Genomic DNA, 26116 nt, shown 5'->3' with positions numbered 1-26116 from the left:
GATGGCATCACCAACTTGATGGACATGAGTTTGAGCAAGGTCCAGGAATTAGTGATGGACAGGGAAGCCTGGAATACTACAGTCCATGGGGTCACAAAGAGTCAGACACGACTGAGGGACTGAACTGAACTGATGCAAGTAAATAAATATCAGATGTGAAATTCTTGGCTGAGTTGTTTTCCTCATATGCTAACACCAGTAACACTTAACCATAGGTATTTCTTTGCATTGCTGTCTCTTCTGCTAGGCTAGAAACATTTTGAAGAGAGGAAATGTGACTCATTTTCAAAGTGCTTCTGCGGTGCTTGGAACATTCTTTAGTAAAGAGTGAACAGTGTCATCAAAATAGGACTGTTTTTCCTCTTTGCGAAAGGTAGTTTGGCTCAGAAAGCATCACCAAGTCAGGGGCAGGAGTAGAGCAAGCTAGGGAAAGGAAAGCAGGCTGTGACCAAACGGGGCCCGCAAGCCCGCCTCTAACCTGCTTGTGTTCTCCCGCAGTTCGTCTTCTGCCGGGACTGTAAGGAACCGTACCACGAGGGTGACTGCGGCGCCGTGATTGAAGCCTCAGGAACAGTCACTCAGGTAATGCGCTCTCTTCCTTCCCCAGATCGGGGCTCAGGCTCTCGTCGGGGACAGGAGCTGGTTTCTGGAGATCACCAAAGGTTCCAATCTGAAAAAGAAAGGACCAGACTAGCAGCCTACGGCCATGGTAATGGGGCTCCAGCTCCCCAGTCATCAGTCCCTCCAGACGACCCCTGTCCTCAGGGTCCCACTGCAGACTTCCCAACGGTTATGTGTGGTGTGTTGGTTCTTCCACGGGAGTTGTTCCCCAGAGGCGAGTGGAGTAGGGATAAGGAGTCGCGTGATCGGAGGAGTCTTTAGAAAAGACATCAAGCAATTTAACAACCTCTGAATCAGGGAAATCAATACTAACTTCACATTATTTTTTTTTAAGTGCCCTTGTTTAAAGTCTTTGGTGAGAACTCTCTCCATGAATGATGTGATAGAAGTATTATATGATGCAAAAATATCGTTGTTTCTTTAGCAATATTCTTACCAAACTCAGGTCCAGCTCCTCACTGCTGGAAAATCAATCCCTGAGAGGCAGCTGTTGGTAGAAAGGAAAATTGCTTTTGATCAGAAAGCCGACAATCTGAGGAGATGGTGGACTCAGTGTCCCCCAGAAACCATCTCTGAAGAGTCTGCTCAGCCATGAAGGTTTTAAGGGGAAAAAGGGAAGTAGTATCGGTGAGTCACTGAGATGGGGGCTCAGAGTCATCGTCATCCCCCTGCGTGCAGGCTTGTTGACTTCTTGTGAGCTTTCTTTGGATGCTCTCTTGCTCATATAGCTTGTTCGAGAGATTACTAAACTCTGAGGAGATCTGGTCATATGCTAATTGCTTATTCATCTTTCCCACTTCTTTGATCTATGGAAAGAACCAACAGGTTAGACAAGCTATTATATGATCAAAAGATCTGATAGGTGTGCTCCACCCTGGATGAACAGAGCTTAGGGGCACCTGGTTTAAAAGTTACAATGTAGCTTTGCTGCTGCTGCTGCTGCTAAGTCGCTTCAGTCGTGTCCGACTCTGTGTGACCCCATAGACAGCAGCCTACCAGGCTCCCCTGTCCTTGGATTCTCCAGGCACGAACACTGGAGTGGGGTGCCATTGCCTTCTAAACTGACAAGAAAAGGGGTTTCCTGCTGAGGGTGTCATCCTGCAAAGAGCTGAGCTATACCTCATTTCAGTCTTGATGAGGTAAAGCACGTGTTTCCTGAGGCTGACTCTCTGAAGTGCTGTATCAGGCTTTAGGAAATGCAAATGTATTTTCTTTTAGTTGTTGATTATCACTCACTTTTGGAAAAGACCCTGATGCTGGGAAAGCTTGAGGGCGGGAAGAGAAGTGGGCGACAGAGGATGAGATGGTGGGGTGACATAACCAACTCAATGGATATGAGTTTGAGCAAACTCCAGGAGACGCTGAAGGACGGGGAAGCTGCCGTCCATGGGGTCACAAAGAGTCAGACATGACTTAGTGACTGAACAACAACAATGATCGGCCAAACCTTAGGGGAAAGGAGTAAAAATTTCAACACACTTGATGAATTTGCTCATTATTTTTCTCCTGATAGAGACATTAAGAGGGGTATAAACATGAAATCTACCCAGATAAATCCTTTAGCCATTCTATTGACAGGAACCTCATCAATAGGCATAGAAGTTCCAGAACATTTTAATTTCAAAAGTTGAGAATGGTAAATATCAGAATGTTCTAAAGGGCTTCCCTGTGGCTCAGCGATAATCCACTTGCCAACGCAGGTGGCACGGATTCAATCCCTGATCTTTGAGGATCCCCATGCCTCAGGGCAGCTAAGTCTGTGCACACAGGTACTGAGCCTGAGTCCGCAAGCTGCAACTTCTGAAACCACGCACTCTAAAGCCCCAGCTCTGCAACAAGAGCAGCCCCTGCAATGAGAAACTCTCACATCACACCTTAGAAAGGAGCCTGCATAGCAAAGAAACAGCAGAGCCAAAAAGAAATGAATGTTAACATTCTAAAAACAAAAAATGAAATAAAGCCTGTTTTTTAAAAAAATGCTCTAAAATGAGAGCATAAAGAAGTGAATCCCTATGAGATTCTGTGGAGGTTTCTACTCAATTTAAAGTAGCCATGGAAGCACAGTACATGAGCTCAGGGCTTCTCAGCAGCTCCTAGTATGCTGGCCTGACCATGTTGGGAGCTTTAGGACTGGGCTGCCGTTCCTACAGCAGAGGCAGCACACGCCCTTTCTGTTGACTCATTTTAGCTCCAGGGCATTCGAATGCAAGCTCGCTGGGTCCAGAGGTCAGGAATAATGGTGTCCCTGAGACTCCCGCCACCCCCACCCACCCCCGCCACCGCCTCAGGACCAGAAGGGCTAGACCGGAAGACCGGCGGATGCTCTTGGAAATGGGTGTTGTCCATCAGTTCACACCCCTCTGTTCATTTGATAAGAGCATGGACAAGGCCTTCCAAGAAGGGATACCCTAACATCTGTCTATCTCCCAACAGTAGCAGTGAAGTGAAGAAGAGCACTGCTTAACCCAAAGCTGGCCAGCGCCTGACCCACTCCATCAACCCCTTCATTCAGGAGGAACCAACCAACCTTGGTGTTGACCACTAAGGTTGTTGTTAATAAATCTCTCAGTCATGTCCGACTCATTTGTGACCCCATGGCCTGTAGCCCGCCAGGCTCCTCTGTCCCTGGAGTTCTCCAGCCAGGAATACTGGAGTGGGTATCCGTTTCCTTCTCCAGGGGATCTTCCCAGACCAGGGAGTGAACCCACGTCTCCTGCCTTGGCAGGTGAGTTGTTTACCACTGAGCCACCAGGGAAGCCCCATTGGTTAAGGTAGCCCAAATTAAAAAAAAGGAAAGGAGCTCCACAATATGGGAGAAAGAACGTTATAGCTGGCCTTAGGGACAGATGGCCAGTATCAAGGGGCCTGTGTCTGCAGACACCATCTATTAGCAGGTATTAAACAGCATTTCTATGGGACAGTCACCCTGCTAGATTCTCTGAAAAAATTCAGAGAAGTACATTTATCTTCAGAGGCTCACCAGGGAGCTATAGGGGAGGCTTATGGGAAAATAGGTAATGGTAATAATATGCCAAAACAAAATGTAGCAAATCCAGTTTTGTATAACACTTCCCTAAGAAAGTCATGAAAGGTGGGTCAGAGCTTGTCAAGGGAACAGGGGAATAAGGTGACATAGAACGTTCCAGCAGAGGGCACCAAATGGACAAAGTGCAGAAGCAAGGTTCTCGCCAGCTAGACTTCTGTTCATCCCTGCATCCTGAGGCTCAAGACAGTACGCGGTGCTCTGACATCTAATAGGTGTTTGTTGAGTGATGATGGTGTCAATTGAAGAAAAATGCACACCCTAAAAGTTGTGAATTAAGTTTTTATCTAGGGACCTTACTGAGGACTATAGCCAGGAGACAGACTCTCAGACAGATCTGAAGAACCACTCTGAAGATGTAAGGGAGGAGGAGAGTAATAGGAGTTTTTGTTTTTGTTCTTTTCTGATAATAGTTTGTGCTGAAAAAAAAAATGGAGTCAAACATCAAAGTTAAGTTAATCACTCAGTCGTGTCCGACTCTTTGCAATCCCACGGACTGTAGCCTTCCCCAGCTCCTCTGTCCATGGAATTCTCCGGGCAAGATACTGGAGTGGATTGCCATTTCCTTCTCCAGGGGATCTTCCCCACCCAGAGCTCGAAACTGGGTCTCCTGCACTGCAGGCAGATTCTTTACCAATTGAGCCACTGGGGCAGCAAAGATTACTGCTAATCACACAAAACAGACCTCTCACGTTAATGATTTTAGTGCCTTTCTTTGTGTGGGAAGGTGCAAGGGTCCGGGCTCTGAAATTATCCCTTCGATGTACATCTTGCCTACCTTGGCCAGTACCCAGGGCATAGAGCGGTTCCTGGTTTTCTGCACTCTTGAACTTCCCTCAGGGGAGGGGCCGCTGCCGTGGCGATGGCCTGATTTCAGGCAACGTTCCCTTTCCACAGTGGCATCTATCAAGGAAAAGAGGTTCTTTCATTTCTTCAATAGTATTAAACACCTCTAACAGGTTAGGCTTTGTTCTCGTCTGCGGGGATAAAGTGCCTGCTCTCATGGAGTTTGTGTTACTTTATCAGATGTCACAGGCTCCCCAGGTGGCTCTGTGGCTAAAAAAAGAAAAAAGAAAAAAAAATCTGCCTGCAATGCAGGAGACGTAGGAGATGTGGATTCTGTCCTGGGTCAGGAAGGTCCTCTGGAGGAGGAAATGGCAACCCATTCCAGTATTCCTGCCTGAAAAATCCCATGGACAGAGGAGCCTAGCGGGCTACAGTCAGTCCATGGGGTTGCAAAGGGTCGGACATGACTTAGCAACTGAGCACACACACGGTAGATGCCACAGGGCTGCACAGTCAATATGATAGGAATTCCAACAAGGAATCTTTAATCCTAGACAGGGATATCCAGGAGAGGATTCAGAAGAGACACCTCTGGAATAGGACCTCTCTAAAATGAGCCTCCTTCCTGCCTGGTGCCCCTGGTAACTGAACCAGGCCTCATATTTCTCTTATTTCATTTTTTTTTTATTTTATTTTTAAACTTTACATAATTGTATTAGTTTTGCTAAATATCAAAATGAATCCGCCACAGGCATACATGTGTTCGCCATCCTGAACCCTCCTCCCTCCTCCCTCCCCACACCATCCCTCTGGGTCGTCCCAGTGCACCAGCCCCAAGCTGGTGCTTATTTCTCTTATTTCTCTTATTTCAAAATGAAGCTAATGGCCCAACCAAACTGGAAAATTCTGCTGGTCCACGACTGCCTGAGAACAGAAGGCAACTGGAGTTTGGGGGGTTTGCTGCCATTTCTTCCTAAGTCTCTGACCCACTGAGGGTCCTCCTCAGATGCACACATGAAGAGACTGTAATTGAAGGGTCACAGTGACCTGCAGTGGGGGGAAGGGTCGCAAGAACCAAGATTGATGGGGAAGGTCTGAGAGTCCAGCATCGGGGGGAGCCGTGACTGCCCCGGGCCTGAGGGAGAGGAGGCGGAAAGGGTGTTTCACAGGGACCCGCCTCAAGGGCCGGAGCCACAGAGGAGCTCTGAAAAGAGACGCAATTGGGGGGCGGGGAGTCTACGTTGCCAGGAGTGGACCCAAAGCTGGAGGGGAGTGATGACCACACCTTGGCTTCTCCCACCCATCCTCTGGGCTCTTGCTAATGTCTCCCCTGGCCACACCCAGCTGAACCAGCCACAAAGGATTCAGCCTTCCCTATGCAAGGCAGAGAGAGAAAAGAACCCAGGATAACCCGTATATTCTCCACGTCTCCGGTTTCCTCATTTCACCCAGGACTACTCTTGGACACGGAGAAGGATGAACCCAACAATCTATTTCATCAAACTGAGAGAGCCAATTCCATTTGGCAAGAGAATGAAGGGTTTTTATTTTCCTAGAGCCAGTTTATTTTCTGTTTCCTTCATTTCTCTCAGACCACAGTGATCTTCAAATGGGTGACCTCTGCAATCCCATTGACCTGAAACCTTTGAAAGGATGGCACTCCACACACCTGACAATAAAAATCTCATCGCAGCCTCCCCTCCTGGGACGGAAAGCTTCAGATGAATCCTCATGTCTGAATGTTGCTAATACAACAAAATACCGTCATTAGCCTTCTTCAAATTTCCTTTCCATTCAATTCACTTGTAAGGCTTTTCCTTTCAGGCGTCCGTGGCCATGCTCCACTGTTCTCTCTTGAAAGCTGAGCGGTTTCTGGGCTTTGATATGACATTATCCAACCAGACAAGCCTGTGTCTCCTGGGGCCCAATTGGGCTTTTCCTATCAACTAAGCTATTTGACCCTACACTTAATGCATTTTTTGATTAATGCAATATTTAAAAAAAAAAAACCAACTCAAAAATTGGTTTTAAATTGGTTTTAAAATATTGAACGAGCTTGAAGTCAAAACTGCTGGGGGTCTGGGGAATCAGTGACAGAAGATCAATCCTTCTCGGGCTAATGCGAGTCCAGCCCCATTTGCTGCTGCTTGCTCAAGCGGGGTGTTCTCCTCCATGTGTTCCCCTGGAGGCTTTCTAATAAGTAAACACTTGCTCTTGTAAACCACATAAATTGATTCATTCTCCCAGGGGTTCTAAGCAGTTGACGTTCCTCCTCCTATTCAACAAGAAGGCGAATGAGACTTCCAGAGTTGTAGCAGTGTTGTCCAAAGCCACAGAGGAGATTATTTTCATTGGCTGTGCCTGCTTAAAGGAGTCTGGGAACACTGACCCCTCTCTCTGATGCATAAATCTACTGTGTCTAATGGGAGTGTGCACCCCTGCCTGCCAAGCTCCTACTCGACCTGGAAGACCCAGAGCATGTGTTACCTCCTCCATGAAGCCATGCGCCCAGCCCACGACTTCCTCCAAGCTCTCAGACTACTACACAGACCTCTGTGATCCATTCATCACATTGAAGTGCTGTTTCCTTGGATCTTCCCTAAGATTCTAAGCTTTCTTGGTGCAAGATTTGTACCTGTTTTGTCTTTATAACCCCAGTGTCCAGCTTAGGCTGTACCCATTAAATGTTAGTGAATGAATGATGACACCCCCCCCCACTTTCATCCTCACGTGTCCAGCCTCATTGTGAGGCTGGGAAAGCATGCTACAGGAATGGGGAGGGGGACAGAGGCCAAGATGGTGACACAGGAACCCCTGAGCCCCCCGCTTCTCACGCCCACACAAAACCCACTGGCACATCTCAGAGATAATAATACAGGTTCAGTTCCAGACCATCACAACGAGGCAATATCACAGTAAAGCAAGTCTCACGAATGTTTTTGTTTCCCAGTGCATATAAAAGTTACGTTTGCACTCTATTGTATTCTATTAAGTATACAATATCATTGTGTTCCAAAAGTACATACCTTAATAAGAAGCTATTGTTCATTCACTAAGTTGGGTCTGCCTTTTTGTGACCCCATGAACTGTAACACACAAGACTCCTCTGTCCTTCACTATCTCCCCGAGTTTGCTGAAACTCATGTCCATTGAGTCGATGATGCCATCCAACCATCTCATCCTCTGTCACCCCCTTCTTCTCTTGCCCTCAATGTTTCCCAGCATCAGGCAGGCTTTTCTCCAATGAGTCGACTCTTCACATCAGGTGGCCAAAGTATTGGAGTTTCAGCTTCAACATCAGTCTTTCCAATGTACACTCAGGACTGATCTCCTTTAAGAGAATGGACTGGTTGGATCTCCTTGCAGTTCAAGGGACTCTGAAGAGTCTTCTCCAAAAACCACAGTTCAAAAGCATCAATTCTTTGGTGCTCAGCTCCAACTCTCATATCCATACATAACCACTGGAAAAACCATAGCTTTGACTACATGGAGCTTTATTGGCAGAGTGATGTCTTTGTTTTTTAAAATGCTATCTAGGTCTGTCATAGCTTTCCTTCCAAGGAGCAAGTGTTGAGGCTGCTGACTGATCAGGGTGGTGGTTGCTGAAGGTTGGGATGGCTATGGAAATCTCTCAAAATAAGACAGCAATGAAATCTGCCACATGGATTGACTCTTCCTTTCACGAACAATGTCTCTGTAACATTTCTCCACAGTAGAACTGCCTTCACAATTGAGGTCAGTCTTCTCAAATCCTGCCACTGCTTTATGAAGCCAGTTTAGGTAATATTCCAAATCATTTGTTGTTGTTTCAACCATTGTCACAGCATCTGGCCCAGGAGTCAATTCCATCTCAGGAAACAACCTTACTTGTTCATCCACAAGAAGCAGCTCCTTATCCATAAAGTTTACCATGAGATTGCAGCAATTCAGTCACATCTTCAGGCTGCAGTTCTAGTTCTCTCACCATTTCCACCACATCTGCCATTCCTTCCTCAAAATCACCCTTGAGGACTGGAATCAGTTTCTTTCAAACTCCCGTGAATGTTCACATTTTGACCTCTTCCCATGAATCATGAATGTTCTTCATGGCATCTCAGATGTGAGTCCTTTCCAGAGGTATTCAATTTACTTCGCCAAAATCAACCAGAGGAATCACTGTCTATGGCAGGTATAGCCTTATGAAGTGTGTTTCTTAAGTCATAAGACTTGAAAGTCGAAGTGGCCCTGACGCTTGGGCGGCAGAACGGATGTTGTCTCAACAGGCATGAAAACAACGTGAGTCTCATTGTGCGTCTCCATCAGGGCTCTGTGGTCACCAGGTGCCTTGGCAGTGAGTAAGTAACACCTTGAAAGGAACCCTTTTTTCTGAGCAGTAGGTCTCAACCATGGGCTGGAAATACTCAGTAAACTGTGTTGTGAGCAGGGGTGCTGTCATCCAGGCTTTGCTGCTGCTTTTATTGAGCACACGCAGAGTAGACAGAGCACGATTCTTAAGGGCCCTGGGATTTGGGGGATGGTAGATGCGTGTTGGCTTCAACTTATCACTGACTCTGTGGACATGAGTCTGAGCAAGCTCCAGGAGTTGGTGACGGACAGGGAAGCCTGGCGTGCTGCAGTCCCTGTATGCAAAGAGTCAGACACGACTGAGCGACTGAACTGAACTGAAGTCATCAGCTGCATTCACCCCTAACAAGAGGATAAGCCTGTCCTTTGAAGCTTTGAAGCCAAGCATTGGCTTCTCCTCTCTAACTATGAGAGTGCTGATAGCATCTTCTTCTAAGATAACGCTGTTTCTTCTGTTGTTCAGTGTAACCACCTTCATGAATTAGCTAGATCTTCTCAATAACTTGCTGCCGCTTCTACATCAGCCCTTGCTGCTTCACTCTGCACTTTTATGTTATGGAAGTGACGTCTTTCCTTAAACCTCGTAAGCCAACCTCTGCCAGCCTCAAACCTTTCTTATGTAGCTTCCTCACCGCTCTCAGCCTTCATAGAATTGAAGAGAGTTAGAGCCTTGCTCAGGGCTTTCCCAGTGGCTCACTGGTAAAGAATCACCTGCAATGCAGGAGACACGGGAGACACAGGTTCAATCTCTTGTTCAGGAAGAGCCCCTGGAGGAGGGCATGGCAACCCACTCCAGTGTTCTGGCTAGGAAAATCCCATGGACAGAGAAGCCTGTGGACTACAGTCCATGCAGTCACAAAGAGTCGAACACGGCCGAAGTGACTGAGCACAGCCCTGCTCTGGATCCGGCTTTGGTTTAAGGCAGTGTTGTGGTTAGCTTGGTCTTCTTTCCAGATCATACAACTTTCTCCACATCCACAATAAGGCTGTTTTCACTTTCTTATTGTTTGTGTGTTCACTGGAGTAGCACTTTAAATTTCCTTCAAGAACTTTCCCCTTGCATTCAGAACTTAACAGTTTGGTGCAGGAGGTCTGGCTTTCAGCTTGTCAAGGTTTTGGACATGGCTTCCTCACTAAGCTTAGTCACTTCTAGCTTTTGATGTAAAGTCGGAGACTTGCAACTCTTCCTTTCTCTTAGAGACCGTTGAGGGTTATTAATCGGCGTAATTTCCATCCTGTTGTGTCTCAGGGAATAAGGAGGCCTGAGAAGAGGGAGAAAGGCAGCGGAACTCATGGGCTCCAGGGCAGTCACAACACACACAACATTTCTCAGCTAAGTTCAAAGTCTTATACAGGCATGATTCATGGTGCCTCAGAACAATTGCAATAGTAACATTAAGGGTCACTGGTCACAGATCACCATAACCCATATAATAATAATGGAAAAGTTTGAAATATCACAAGAATTACCAAAATGTGACACAAAAACTCAAAGTGAGCAAATGCGATTGGAACAGTGAATACCTGTGAAGTGCAGTAACGTGAGACATAATAGAACCAGCTCTGACTGTACAGCGTCCACCGTACAATGACAGGGATCCAGGGACCAGCTGAGTGACTCCTGCACACCAGACAAAGGAGAAGATGCCCGCATGGAAACAGGCAGGAAAGGCTGACACACTCTTGCGCTAAAACCCGCCCCCCAGGATCTCCCTGGCCGTCCAGCGGCTAAGACTTGGCACTTCTACTTCAAGGAGCACAGGTTTGATCTTGCATGCCATACAGTGCCCCAGGTGAGAATCCGCCTGCCAATGCAGGAGCCACAGGAAACACAGGTTCGATCCCTGGATCCCTGGATCAGGAAGATCCCCTGGAGTGGGAACGGAGGAGCCTGGCAGGCTATAGTCCACGGGGTCACAAAGAGCCAGATACGACTGAGTGACTGAGCATGATCCGTGCAGCACAGCAAAAAACATCCCCACCCCAGCATTGACCCTTGGAACTGCAAGGGAACCCCCAACACGCAGCTTCTCCCCGAGGACCAAAGGGTTTGGACCCCACATCTTGTGCACCAACTGTTGGGATTCCCACTGGAGGGACTGACTCCCAAAGCAGCTAGCTCTAAAAACCAACGGAGCTTGTGTGCGTGAGACCCACAGGACTGTAGCAAACCAAGAAGTGATTCTTAACAAGATGCGCAGCACTCGCCATGGCTCTCCCCACAGGGCTTAGTGCGGAGGGCGCAGGCAAAATCTCACGGTCTTTCCGTCAGAGAGGTGATCTGCCTACTTTGACAGTGTTTAGCAGGCACTTAGGGCGGGCAGAAGGCAATGGCACCCCACTCCAGTACTCTTGCCTGGAAAATCCCATGGACGGAGGAGCCTGGTGGGCTACAGTCCATGGGGTCGATAAGAGTCGGACATGACTGAGCAACTTCACTTTCACTTTTCACTTTCATGCATTGGAGAAGGAAATGGCAACCCACTCCAGTATTCTTGCCTGGAGAATCCCAGGGATGGGGGAGCCTGGTGGGCTGCCGTCTGTGGGGTCGCACAGAGTCGGACACGACTGCAGCGACTTAGCAGCAATAGCAGCAGCAGGGCGGGCTGTGACCCTCGAAGACCAGGGAAGCCAGAGCACAGTTCCCCTGCCTTCTCTCTGCAGTCCATGATGAGTCACCAGTGGCCCCCTGGAAGGAGCCCGTGCACACATCTGCACCGCAGCCGTTAAGGCTGCTGCCCTCAGAACGGATCACATACCGCTCTGATGGACAACAAGGCTTCCACTCATGAGTCCCTCTGGACTGGAGCAAACAAAGAAGCAATTTTGAGCTGGGAGCAGACCAAAAAAAAAATGCCTATCTTCCATCCTGAAAGGGGCATTTTAAAAGTGCCACCTGGGGCCCAGGCTTCTAATTTAGTGGCCTCCAGGGCTGACTGCAGCTCTTCCCAGAGGCCAGGGCAGCAGGCAGATACATCTCCCCTTTCTCCTCTCAGCCTGCTCCAATAATGGAACCGAGGCCTCAGCATCTCGCAGGAAGGAGTTTGTACACACCCAGCTTTTGCAGCTTCCACTTGAGGTGACCCCACCCACCTGGGGTCACCTGGCCCTAATAGCCAAAGGGGCTTGCATCCATGAGTCCTGCAGGACTGGAGCAAAGAAGCAGTCATTTAGGTTTTTTTTTTGGTTGCATTGGATCTTCCGTGTGGCGAGAGGGCTTTCTCTAGTTGCAGAGAGCGGGGGCTGCTCTCGAGTTGTGGTCCACGGGCTTCCCACTGCGGTGGCTTCCCTTGTTGCAGAGCCTGGGCTCTAGAGCACACGGGCTCAGTTGTTGTGGTGCTAGGGCTTAGTTGCTCCTTGGCATGTGGCATCTTCCTGGACCAGGGATCAAACCCGTGTCCCTTGCATTGGCAGATGGAGTCTTATTTATCCACTGTACCCCCTGGGAAGTCCCAAAGAAACAGTTCTTAGTAGGCACAGGAGCATCGCCACCGTCCCCTGCAAGTACCCACTCATACCCAGCAGAGAGGGAGCAGGTGCTCCCTGGAAGGGACCTAATGACATGTTTTCCCAGCTGCTGCCTGAGAATCCACTTCTAATTGGCCCAAGTGCAACTGGGCTGAGTGCCATCCTCCCCTTTGGGACAGTGACAGGTCTTGGCACACGCTCACCTGCCGGGAGCCACTAAGAACAAAGGAGGAGGCTTGGACAATCACAGAAGGCAGAGAGACAACCGGTAGCCCAGGCCAGTCTGCTTGATAATATTCAGCCCCTGAACTAGGCCGTTCGGTCAAAGCTGAGAGCTGTGTCTGTTTCATCTAAGGCACAGAAACGCCCACGGAGTCAGAAAAACAGAGAAACAGGAAAATGTTCCAGACAAAAGAACAAGATACATCTCCAGAAACAGATCTTATTTTCATGGAGATAAGTGATTTTCCTGATAGGGTAACAGTCATACATGTTCACTGAGGTCAGTAGAGCAATGTGTGTACAGGGTGCATATACAAGCAATGCATATATGTGCATATATACTTCAACAAAGAGAAACTATTAAAAAGCACCAACCAGAAATCACAGAGCTGAAGAATACAATAACTGAACAGAAATTTGCGATCCGAAGTTTCGAATGCAGACTAGATCAAGCAGGAGAAAGGATAAAGCAAACTCAAAGACCAGTCAGTGGAATTCATCCAATCAGAGGCGTATTGGAAGGGTAAAGGATGAAACAGAAGAAAGATACTATAAGAAATTTATGGGGCACACTATTTAATGAAATAGACCATGCATGAATTATGAAAAGTGAAAGTCTTAGTTGCTCAGTCGTGTCCGACTCTGTGCGACCCCATGGACTGTAGCCCACCAGGCTCCTCTGTCCATGGAATTCTCCAGGCAAGGATACTGAAGTGGGTAAGCCGTTCCCTACTCCGGGGAAACTTCCCAACCCAGGGATTGAACCCAGGTCTCCTGCATTACAGGCAGATTATTTACAGTCTGACCCACCAGGGAAGCCCAAATGAAATATTGACATATAACATTTTATAAGTTTAAAGGGCACAATATGTTGATGATAAAAGAGATAGTTCATCACGAAGATATAACATTAGGAAATATTTTTTAACGCTAGTAAATATTTATTCACTCCACACAGGAGCACCTAAATATTTAAAACAAATATTTATGGAGCTGAAGGAAGAAACAGATAACCATATGATAGCAGCAGGGAATTTCAGCACCTCACTTACAACAGTAGATGTATCACCAGACAGAAAATCAATTAGGAAATGTTAGGTCTAAACTCCATGTCGTGTTTTCAGGAAGCAAGCGCTGAGCCCCTAGAGATGTGAGTGTAGGCTTGGGGTCGGGGGGTGCAGGCTTGGGGCGGGGGGTGCACTTGGGGGTCTTGCTGTGCAGAGTGAAAGCCGCAGGGCAGCAGAAGAAGGGGCTTCAGTTGCAGCAGGGGGTTCAGCCCGTCCTGTGAGGAGCTCTGGAGCCAGGATGAGCCCTCAGATCTCCTCTGCATCAAGGAGGGCGGGCAGCAGGAATGCACTCCCCCAAGCACAGACCCGCCTTTGTCTGTGGACCCCCGACCCAGCAGGGAACGCACGTGACACGGGGGAGGAAGCCACTTCTTTCAGCTGAGGGCAATTCCTGGTTGGAGTCTATCACCGAGAGCTATGTGGCCAACACACCTCATGGCCAGGGAAATAGTTGTTCTGGCCAGGGTCTCAGCACGACTACAATCCACCCTTGGGGTAACAGTCATGCAGACATTCACTGAGGTCGGTAGAACGATACAAGGTGCATATACAAGCAATGCGTATATGATTTCAACAAAGAGAAACTATTAAAAAGTACCAACCAGAAATCACAGAGCTGGAGAATACAGTAACTGAACAGAAATTTGCGATCGAAAGTTTCGAACGCAGACTAGATCAAGCAGGAGAAAGGATAAAGCAAAGTCAAAGACCGGTCAGTGGAATTCATCCAATCAGAGGCGTAGTGGAAGGGTAAAGGATGAAACAGAGTAAAAATCCTCCCTGACCGTCAGGAAGAGGCAGGGCTGCAGCCATAACGGAGGGAAGAGGAGCAGGTGGGTGCCTAGGCGACTCACCGTGCCATCTGTTGGTGCCCTCCTGCCCAGCCTGGAGAGCAGATGGTCAAGCTCAGTAGCCGTGCTTTAGAAGGGCAGGTGGCCAGGGGCTTGGACCCATCAGGGATGACCTAGAGTGCATGGCTGAGGGTGAGTGCCGTGAAGCAGACGCCACCTCCAGACCAGCTGCAGTGCAGGGAGCTGCGGACCCCTACTTACCTTCCTCCTGTGAACCTTCCTGACAGTCCGTTATGCTGCCAGAGTGGCAGCTCCTCCCCTTGCCCTCCAGTCTCTGGGCGAGCAACATAAAGACAGCTTCAAGTTGAACAGAATTCTTCATATATATCCCAGGCTCAGGAGTTGCAGCTCCCAGGCTCCAGAGCACAGGCTCAGGAGTTGCTGCACTTGGGCTTTGTTGCTCTGTGACACGTGGGATCTTCCCAGACCAGGGACTGAATCTATGTCTCCTGCACTGGCAGGCTAATTCTTTACCACTGAACCACCAAGGGAGCCCTTTTTCTTTTTAAACCCTAATGCTTAAAAAAAAAAAAGTTTCTTTATTTGGCTGCACCAGATCTTAGTTATGGCACGCAGGATCTTTCCATTGCAGCATATGAGATCTAGTCCCCTGACCAGGGATTGAACCCACACCACCCCCTGCATTGGGAGTAAGGAGTCTTAGCCACTGGACCGCCAAGAAAGTCCCTTTTATTAAAAAAAAATGTATTTATTTGACCGCGCTGGCTCTTAGTTTCGGCATGTGGGATCTAGTTCCCTAACCAGGAATTGAACCCTGGCCCCCTGCATGGGGAGCAGGGAGTCTTAGCCACTGGATTGCCAGGGAAGCGCTCCAAGTTTAACAGAATTTGTGATGTATTTCATAGTAGAAACATTTTTCCCTGTGGAAACCAGAGCCTTTGTACCTGTGAGGCTCAGAGCTGCGCAGACAGAGCACAGATTCCCAGGTGGGTCCCTGGGAGTTGCGGCAAGAGGGGCCGGTCCTGCTCCCACCTTTGACCCCGAGCCACCGGATTCTACCTGGTGGAGGCACAGCATCGGGTATGGTTGTCAGTTTACATGGAAACAATGGACAGAAGCAAGGTGTTCAGGGAGGGATGACGGGTTCCCTCTGGGCAGCTCAGCAGAGGTGCTCGGCGGGTCAAGGAAGAGATGAGTAGACCACCTCAGAGGGATGCTCAGCTGAAAAAGACACCGATTAGATTTATCATCTCAGGGCCCTGCACTTCAACCCCCAGTTCTATAACCAGAGGCTGAGAGACGTGCCTGCCCTGGAGAAGGAGCTGAGAACAGCCACAGCTCAGAAGGCTGGATTCCCGGGTGCCCTTTGCCGTCTCACTGCGGGCTTTCCTCCCAGCTGTGCACTGCCGTTCACGTAACGACAGCCCCGGAATTGGGAGACCAGGGTGGGCGGCGGGGGTAGATCACTCCTGGAGGTCTGGGTCCACAGTTCTCTGGGAGTGTAGCTCCTGAATCACTTGTTGGTTTACGTAAAGCAGCTTTGTCAGTGCTACTTCATTCAAGTCCTTGACTCTGGATGCAAAGGGTGGCAGACTGTTAGCACAAGTCCGTGTGCCTGACGCACAGCGAGGCCGAAAGGAGCCGGGAGCAGGGAGCGGTTTATTGCAGGCCCCTGCCCGAATGGCTTAGCGGGTAAAGAATCCACCTGCAGTGCAGGAGACACAGGAGATGCAGGTTCCATCCCTGGCTCAGAAAGATCCCCCGGAGAAGGAAATGGCAACCCACCCCAGTATTCTGGCCTGGAAAATCCTATGGACAAAGGAGCCTGGTGGGCTGGAGTCCATGGGGTCGCAAAGGACACTGCAGCCTGCAGGCACAGCATGCGAGGAGACGGGTGGCTCTTGGCCCAGCAGAGACGGGTCGAGCTCCCAGAAGTGTTCCAGCAAAGCACTTTTTAAAAAAGGAGGAGAGGGTCCTGGGGTCTGTGATCAGTTCATGCCCAGTTCTCTGACTGGCTGATGGCGAGAGAACAGGGCGAGGAGCAGGGGTTACCGTCAGTCCTCAGGCTCCAGGGGACCCGGGGCTGTGCGCTCAGGGTCGCCAAAAATAGTTAACTTCTTCCCTTGGGTGGGGCGTCTCACATCTGCACAGATCAGCTGGGAGAGAATCTGCCTGCAATGCTGGAGACCTGGGTTCAATCCCTGGGTTGGAAAGATCCCCTGGAGAAGGGAAAGCCTACCCTCTCCAGTATTCTGGCCTGGAGAATTCCATGGACTGTACAGTCAATGGGGGTCTCAAAGAGTCCGACACAACTGAGCGACTTTCACTTTCACATCTGGGAAACAACTCAAGAAACTTGCATCAGATACTGTTATCTACTTCAGAGAGGAGTTAGAGTGGAGGATATGGGGGCCTGTCTAAGAAAGGGCCCCTGGGGTCCTGCTCGGTTACAATCCCCCCCTTTCCTTTGATACTCCTTAATTTTGAGGAGAAAAAGGTTTGAACAAGAAAAGAAATAAAGATTCAGATAAAGAGGTTAATCAGAAACTTGGCAGGGATACCCACAGGGTCCTGCTTGATTACAAGATGAGCAGACGCCTAATGACACCTAATGATGATGACAGAACCCCTGAAACGCAGCTGTGAGGTCTGTCTGCAGCCGCGCGGTCCGTCTGCACCGTCATTCGACAGACAGGTGCAGCGCAGGTGCTGCAGACAACCCCGAGCTTCTGCGGCGCGTCTCCCACGCGCTTCACTCGTTGGCTCTGGGGAGCAGAAGCGGCCCTGGGCTGGGGCTCAGAGCGGCTGTGGTTCCCCGATTTCCAGGCCTGGCACTCACATTCTTCCAGGGGTTCTCCTCCCCTGCCCCTCAGCAAGGCCTGCTGAGCTATAAATAATAGAAAGAGCATGTATGGGAAGTATTTTATGCCTTGTACTATAAAATGGTACAACTTTGAGGTTTGAGTTTTTTAAGGCTGAATGCTAAAAAAAAGGTCAGGCATGAGAGAGAGAGAATGGAGTAGGAAATGGCAACCCACTCCAGTATTCTTACCTGGAAATTCCCATGGACAGAGGAGACTGGTCGGCTACAGTCTGTGGGGTCGCAAAGAGTTGGACACAACTGAGCAACAAGGAAATAAGTCCTGAATATTCATTGGAAGGACTGATGCTGATGCTCCAACATTTTGGCCACCTGATGCGAAGAACTGGCTCATTTGAAAAGACCCTGATGCTGGGAAAGATTGAGGGCAGGAGGAGAAGGGGACGACAGAGGATGAGATGGTTGGATGGCATCACCAACTCGATGGACAGGAGTTTGAACAAGCTCCGGGAGTTGGTGATGGACAGGGAGGGCTGGCGTGCCGCAGTCCCTGGGGTCGCAAAGAGTCGGACACGACTGAGCAGCTGAACACAGAGAGAGAAAAAATGAAACACAACATTGAAAAGCAAATGGTGGCACACCTGAGCATGTGCACACATACACACACACACATGCCTCACATACACACACTACACATACCCCCTCACACACACCATCTCTGCCTGGCAATTCCCTGGGTTTCCAGTTAGAAGACGGGAAATAGCTGCAGAGCTCCTCTCAGTCACCAGGTGGCGCCAAAACCTTAAGGGAAATCATACTTTGCAAGTACTGGTAGCCAAAGTGAAGTGACCTTCACTTCACAAGGGTTCACCCCTTTCAACTGACAACAAGGGCAGGAGAATCAAGACACAGAAGCAGCATTTCTGGGTGAAGTGCAGACTTAAAAGACTGAGAGCCGGGTCCTACCTACAATGTAATGAACCCTTTATTCACTGATGGGTTAAAGATGAAGGCGGGGGGGGGGGGGGGGTGTATATATTGTCCGCAGGACAGGAGATGGATCACCTGCTCTGTCTGATCGCCTCTTATCAAACGAAGCAGCTTCCAAACATGCATGAAGTGTCAGCACGTTGCAGGTGCTTTTTAAAAATATTTGTTTGGCTGTGTCGGGTCTTAGTTGGGACACTCGGGACCTGTCGTTGCAGAGCGTGGACTCTCGTTTCGGCGTGTGGGCTTAGCTCCTCTGGCATGTGGGATCTTAGTCCCCCACCGGGGACTGAACCCATGTGCCCCGCATTGCGAGGCGGATTCTTAACCACTGGACGGCCAGAGAAGTCCCGCATCAGCACATTCAAACTGATGGCTGTTGTTTTCCAAGTTCACGTTGAATTTCTTTCTGCAGAAATTAAGTGTACCTCTCTTATCTGATCAGCCCTGTCCTGTGAGGAGTCCAAGGCCAAGCAGAATGGCTTTGAAGTCCAATAGGCCTGGTCTTAAGAGTGAGTGTCGACTGGGACTAGCTGCAGGGGTTGATGGGGGTCAGCTTGGCTCATGCTGCACAGCTGTTCTGTTAGACACCAGTCTCCGTGCTGCTGGGAAGTCAGTTTGTAGGTGTGGTTAACCTCTGCCACGAGTTCGCTGACTCATGTCAAATAGATGACCCACAATGTGGGTGGGCCTCATCTAATCACCCGAAGGCCTTAGGATCAGCCCTGTCATAAGGTTCATGAAGCAAAGACTGAGGTTTTCCAGAGAAGAAGGAATTCAGCCTTGTGATTATAACTTGGAAACTCCTCCTGCATTTCCAGCTTCCCCTACAGATTTTGAACTAACCAGCTCCCACAATCCCATGAGCCAATTCCTTGAAGTAATTCCTCCATATTTTATACATATGTATGTACACGTGTACATGTACATATATACATGTGTGTGTATATATATATATATATATATCAGTTTAGTTCAGTCTCTCAGTCGTGTCCAACTCTTTGCAACCTCATGAACCACAGCATGCCAGGCCTCCCTGTCCATCACCAACTCCCGGAGTCCACCCAAACCCATGTCCATCGAGTCGGTGATGCCATCCAGCCATCTCATCCTCTGTCATCCCCTTCTCCTTCTGCCCTCAATCTTTCCCAGCATCAGGGTCTTTTTCAAATGAGTCAGCTCTTCGCATCAGGTGACCAAAGTACTGGAGTTTCAGCTTCAACATCAGTCCTTCCAATGAACACCCAGGACTGATTCCCTTTAGGATGGACTGGTTGGATCTCCTTGCAGTCATATATATAAACATATATGTGTGTATATATATATCTCCTATTGTTCTGTGTGTTTGGAGAATGAACCCTCAACTGACACATGAGCTGTAGTCATCAGTAAGTGAATTATATCACCTCTCCAAGACATGCTTTCCTCATCTGTAACGTGATGTTGTAAAACCAAAAGGATTTAATGAATAACGCACGCACCGTGCCTAGCATGGATCCTGATCAATCACGGTGTATACTAAGCACGATATTCTTCCCTCATCCATCCTCATCCCAGCACACACACACCCCCACAAGTTTACATCAGGCTGCAGAGATGAGACGCACACTTCCAAGACAATCTGTGCTAGAGCACACGCGCGCACACAAACACACACAATTCCTTGTCTCTGTGCTGACTGCAGTGTATGCAGATGTCCAGTCTCAAAGGGTCGTCCACAGACCAGCTACTAGGGCATCACTCAGGAACATGGTGAGACCTACGGATCCAGGGACTTTCCTGATGATCCAGTGACTGGGCTCTGAGCTCCCAACGCAGGGGGCTCAGATTCAGTCCTGTTTTAAAAAATAAATAAATGAATTGTAAAAACCCTGGTGATCCAGAAACTGGGAGGAGACTGCTGGCTTTGGGGGTGGGAGTTGAGCGAGGGGGGGCGGGGTCTACAGCAACCGGTGTTTGAACAAGCCCTCCAGGTGCCCCCACGGGCTGAGAGCCACTGCTGTGCTGACTTGTCAGCGCTACAGAGCAGGGACTTCTTTTGTCTGTTGTCTGCAGATTCTCTTTTGTTTACATATTCCCAGTACCTAGAACAGTGCCTGGCACATCGCAGGCATCCACCACATGTTTGCTGAATGAAGGGGTTTCTGTGCCAGCTCGACCAAAAAAAAAAAATAACAGTCGGCTTTGTACCAGCATATCTGCACTTCACACAAAGGACAGGCTTGTTCTCTGCTCCAGCTCCCTCTTTGCGTCAGGGATGCCTCCACATTCCAGCTCCTGTCTGCCTTGATCATTTTAGTCTTGACCGGCCTGAGCGATCCGTGGACTCGAGACCTCCATCATCCAACATCCAGCTCAGGTTGCCTTCCCCACCTGACTGCAGACTTCCCCCATTTGCCTATTCGTGAGGCTAGTGAAACACAAAGAACTTTAAAATTCCCATTAAGTGATACCCTCATTAATTATCTCACAGCTTAATATTTAGGCTGTCCTCTTTCCCCACCCATCTCAAAGCATGCTCACAGACATTTTTTACCTTCCTTCCACTCCATGAAGCAGACCGAGGTCCCTTGGGACAGGCAGGGCTGTATAAGATCTAATCCCACAGTGGTGCCTTGTACTGATCGCGCCAAGAGCAGAAATCACCTCTGGTACTGTCGTCATCAAGAGTATCCTTCCAGACCGAATCTGACGGCATGACCTGGGAAGTCTGGAGCTGAGCGCTGGGAGTATAGCCTGGCAGCTCTCCCTGTCCATTGCCTGACACTCCATTACATTCTAGGACTTAAGTGATTTCCTTCTAAATACATGTGGAGATAGATATATTCGCAGTATTTACTGATTAAATATATGTATTATATAAACTAATGCTATGTAAACACACAGCTGCTGTGCTCTGCTCAGTGACATCAGTCGTGTCTGACTCTTTGCTACCCTGTGAATCATAGCCCAGCAGGCTCCTCTGTCCATGGAATCTCCAGATAAGAATACTGGAGTGGGTTGCCATCTCTTCCTCCAAGGGATCTTCCCGACCCAAGGATCGAACCCCTGTCTCCTGCCTCTCCTGTATTGTAGGCAAATTCTTCACCAGTGAGCCACCAGGGAAGCCCATAAATACATAGATCCCCCCCAAAAAATGTTCAGTTCAGTTCGGTCGCTCAGTCATGTCCGACTCTTTGCGACCCCATGGACTGCAGCACGCCAGGCCTCCCTGTCCATCACCAACTCCCGGAGTTTACTCAAACTCATGTCCATTGAGTCAGTGATGCCACCCAACCATCTCATCCTCTGTTGTCCCCTCCTCCTCCTGCCCTCAGTCTTTCCCAGCATCAGGGTCTTTTCAAATGAGTCAGCTCTTCATATCAGGTGGCCAAAGTACTGGAATTTCAGCCTCAACATCAGTCCTTCCAATGAACACCCAGGACTGATCTTCTTTAGGATGGACTGGTTGGATCTCCTTGCAGTCCAAGGGACTCCCAAGAGTCTTCTCCAACACCACAGTTCAAAAAGAGAGAGTAATAAATATTAATAGTTCCAAGAATCTTTGTGCCTGAAAGGGAACCGCAATATTCCAACTCACCGGCAGGGGGCGCGCTGCTCACAAGCAGTGCTCTTGGACTAGAACATTTGTCTGCTGGAACCTCCACTCTGCAGAGGCAGGAGTTTTCAGTTAAAGATGTGGCAAGTGGGTGCTATCTGGGCATTCAGTTTTGATGATAAAGGCGACACTTCACAGTTGGCGTTCACCTGAAAACACTCTCATCTGATTTCAGCTAACTAATTTCAGAAATTAATGCTAATCAGATCCTTTTTGGAAAATAGATTTAAGTTGACTTTTAGAAGTAGGATATTTGTTGTTGTTTAGTCACTAAGTTGTGTCCAACTCTTAGTGACTTCATGGACCGTAGCCTGCCAAGTTCCTCCGTCCATGGGATACTCCAGGCAAGAGTACCGGAGTGGGTTGCCATGCTCTCAATGAGAGAGTCATTTCCTAGGCAGGTTGATAGGCAATCTAGGGGTCCCCAAGGAGAGAGGGGTCTGGAATTCTCAAGGAGGAAGAAAGGACAAACTTTTTTTCTTTCTAAACATTCCTTAGGATTATATAACAATAATGTATCCTGCCTAAGGACAGTCTTTGGATTCAACCTTCTGTTATCTTAAAATGTTAATTATGGGAGTAGACCTGGTCTTTACAAGGATGTATCTTGCCTGAGGACCATGTTATCTTAAAATGTAAATTATGGGAGTAGGTCTGATGAGGTCTTTACAACCTCCAGATATTCTTTGGATTATATAACTTCATTGTTAACACTAGCAAGCGGGTACTCTTTCTGCCCCCTTCTGATGCCTATGTCAAAAGCTTTCTCTATCTCCTTTATACTTTAATAAAACTTTATTACACAAAAGCTCTGAGCAATCAAGCCTCGTCTCTGGCCCCGGATTGAATTCTTCTCCTCCGGGGGCCAAGAATCCCGGTGTATTCGAGTGATTCAACAACAACCTTTCATCCTCCAGGGGTTCTTCCTGAGCCGGGGATCAAACCCTCAGCTCCTGCATTGGCAGGTGGATCCTTTACTGCTGGGCCATCAGGAAGCCCCAGGGTAAACAGATGTCACAAATAAGTTTCCTAAAGCTGGAAAGATGACATGCATACAAACAATCTCCCAAGTTGTTCTGGTGTTCAGCCACTTGGTCATGTCCAACTCTTTGCAGCCTCATAGACTGCAGCACACCAGGCTTCCCTCTCCATCACTGTCTCCCAGAGATTGCTCAAATTCATGTCCATTGAGTCAGTGATGCCATCCAGCATCTGTCCTCCCCTTCTCCTCCTGCCTTCAGTCTTTCCCAGCATCAGGGTCTTTTCCAACGAGTCAGCTCTTCGCATCAGGTGGCCAAAGTACTGGAGTTTCAGCTTCAGCATCAGTCCTTCCAATAAATATTCAGGACTGATTTCCTTTAGGATTGACTGGTTGGATCTCCTTGCTGTCCAAGGGACTCTCAAGAATCTTCTCCAGCACCAAAGTTTGAAAGCATCATTTCTTCAGCACTCAGCTTTCTTTATGGTCCAAATCTCATATCCATCCATACATGATTACTGGAAAAACCATAGGTTTGACTACACAGACCTTTGTCAGCAAAGTGATGTCTCTGCTTTTTAATACACCCAGGGACGGGAAGCCTGGTGGGTTGCCGTCTATGGGTCGCACAGAGTCGAACACGACTGAAGTGATTTAGCAGCAGCAGCAGCAAGTTCGTCGTAGCTATTCTTCCAAGGAGTAAGCGTCTTTTAATTTCGTGGCTGCAGTCTCCATCCGCAGTGATTTTGGAGCCCTAGACAATGCAATCTGACACTGCTTCCGCATTTTCAAGTAGCTCTAACTTGCATCTATATCAACAGTGTCTCCTAGGCACAGATTTTAAAATCTCTCTGAGGGCACTTGATTTACCTGCATTTTTCAAAGGAGATTCCATTGGTCTTTTCAGTTTATACAAACCCCACAGACTGATGGTGTCACCTCTATAAACACAAGATGAGGTTGGTGATGTTGATGCCTTCAGGGTGCCCCAGGCTCTGTGCTAAGAGCCTTCATGCTTATATTCTTGACTCACAGCCACTGCTGTGAGGTGTGAACTGTGTCCTTCACACAGGTGACCAGAGACTGGAGCTCGGTGTCTGTCCACGCTTACACGGCAAGCGAAGAAGGAAGCTGGCATTTGAGCCCAGGGATCGATGCCTCTAAGCCCTGCTCTGAACCACTTCTCAGGATGCAGGCAGCTCTAAGCGTTCACTTAACCATCACCACCTACAAACAAAGCCATGGTCACTGCTTGGGCCACAGGTTGTCTATCATGCCAATAGTTGACCTTGCTAAGATGGATTTTGAAGGTATATAGGAATTAGAAGAAACTGCTGATTTTTTAGACATTGACTGTGTAAAAAAGGGGTTTCCCTGATAGCTCAGTTGGTAAAGAATCCACCTGCAATGCCGGAGGCCCTGGTTTGATTCCTGGGTGGGCAAGATCCACTGGAGAAGGGATAGGCTACCCACGCCAGTGTTCTTGGGCTTCCCTGGTGGCTCAGTTGGTAAAGGATCCACTTACAAGGCGGGTGACCTGGGTTCGATCCCTGGATTGGGAAGATCCCCTGGAGGAGGGAAAGGCTGCCCACTCCAGTATTCTGACCTGGAGAATTCCAAGGACTATGTAGTCTATGGGGTCAAAAAGAGTCGGACACAACTGAGCCACTTTCACTTTCATGTAAGAAGAGAGACCGTCCCATCCCACCCTCACACATCCTGCCCCCCACGTGCACTCACGCACGGTCTCCCCGAGTGCTGGATGAACACAAAGCAGGCACAGGGGTCTGTGCGGTGCACCTAACTGTCACACTGCCCTGTGGGAGCCGCAGTCAAGCTCACGTAGGAAAATGGTGCTGAGTCACCTCCTGGCACACACTGCCAAGTCCCTGGTTTACAGCTTGTTGCCTAAAAGCATGAGGGAGGGTGAGTTCATCCAACTAGACAGGCTCTTAGTCTCAAGTGAGGTGCTTCCCAAGCCTGCCTGTGCCCTCACGAACCCCCAGGGCATTTTTATAAATGTTTATTTATTTGGCTGCGTCGGGTCTCAGTTGTGGTATGTGAGGCCTTCCGCTGCAGCGCCTGGACTCTCTAGTTGTGGCACACGGGCTCCAGGGCACACAGGCTCAGTAGTTGGGACACTCAGGCTTACTCGCCCCACGGCACATGGGATCTTAGGCCCCCCGCCCAACCAGGGATTGAACCCGCATCTCCTGCGTTGCAAGACAGATTCTTAACTACTGGGCCACCACGGAAGTCCCCACCCCACCCTCAACCAGTCACATTTCTGGACTCCACCCTAGAGCTACTGAATCCACATCTCCAGGTTGTGAGCACAAGCAAAGGTGTGCATGTGTGTTTTTTAAATCCCTCAGTGATCCCATAGCAGTGGGTACACCCGACCACTGCTTGCGATCATTGCAGAAGGATTAGGACATCGGTACCAAGGATGCTCATAAAGGATGCTGAGAAAGGTGTCGGTGGAGAGGCTCGGTGACAGCACTTTTCCCCCGGTTCGCCTGGACACAGAGAACCCACTAGAAGGATGACCCAGCGCTTGCTTCTTGGCTCCCCGACGTCAGGTGGGCCCGCAGCAGTGAGGTGGCCCCTGACTGTCCTGCTTCCAGTGGATCCAGTTGGGTGAAGCAAGAGAAGCAAGAATGATGTTGACATGGGCATGGAGGCCCCCGAGGGGATTGTGGTGCTCTCGGGGGCTCTGTTCTCCCAACGAGGAAGGCAGCCAGCAGCCGGGGGAGCGGGCTGGGCAGTGAGACAAGCAGAGATGAAAAGGACAAGGAAAAGCCAGCCTCGGCTCTGACAGTCGTGGCCTCATCCACGTCCCCTTGAGAACAGTTGCAGCAGGTCAGGCAGAAGCAAGGGGGTGGGGGCGGGAGGCGCCGCTGGGCTCCGAGGAGCTGACGTCCAGCCCGCGGCCTCAGCCTTTAGAACCACTCTGTGACCTTGCCACAGCCTTCAGCCCTGAGTCCTCTTTGCTATTTGTCACATCACAGGAAAGGGCTTCCCAGGTGGCTCAGTTGTTAAAGAATCTGCCTGCAGTGCAAGAGACCCGGGTTCAATCCCTGAGTCAGGAAGATCCCTTGGAGAAGGAAATGGCAAAACCCACTCCAGTATTCCTGCCTGGAGAATCCCATGGACAGAGGAGCCTGGCGGCTACAGTCCATGAGATCACAAAGAGTCAGACACGACTGAGCATCTGAGCACAGAGCAAATGCAAACTATTATACAGAGAATAATAGTTTATCCGACCTTGTTGGATAAACAGCAACGTTCTCCTTCAACTACCCTGGTGGTCCAGTGGTTTAGAATCTGCCTTCCAATGCCGGGAACCTGGGTCGAATCCTTGGTGC

The 26116-nt window shown here is 49.1% G+C and overlaps 1 protein-coding gene across 8 annotated transcripts in view; it reads left to right on the top strand.

Annotated features, from left to right (window-relative positions):
* Window positions 1-26116, top strand: part of PRKN (parkin RBR E3 ubiquitin protein ligase) — a 1234790-nt gene that overhangs the window by 1193896 nt on the left and 14778 nt on the right. For all 8 annotated transcript variants that reach the window (XM_024996692.2, XM_024996689.2, XM_024996685.2 and 5 more), the window contains one exon: window positions 499-582. In XM_024996692.2, the coding sequence (XP_024852460.1) occupies window positions 499-582 (84 nt within the window). The remainder of the gene's footprint in view (window positions 1-498; window positions 583-26116) is intronic.

This window comes from Bos taurus, chromosome 9 (assembly GCF_002263795.3).
Source record: "Bos taurus isolate L1 Dominette 01449 registration number 42190680 breed Hereford chromosome 9, ARS-UCD2.0, whole genome shotgun sequence".
NCBI classification, from domain to species: Eukaryota; Metazoa; Chordata; class Mammalia; order Artiodactyla; family Bovidae; genus Bos; species Bos taurus.
This window is presented reverse-complemented; position numbering and strand designations above follow the sequence as displayed.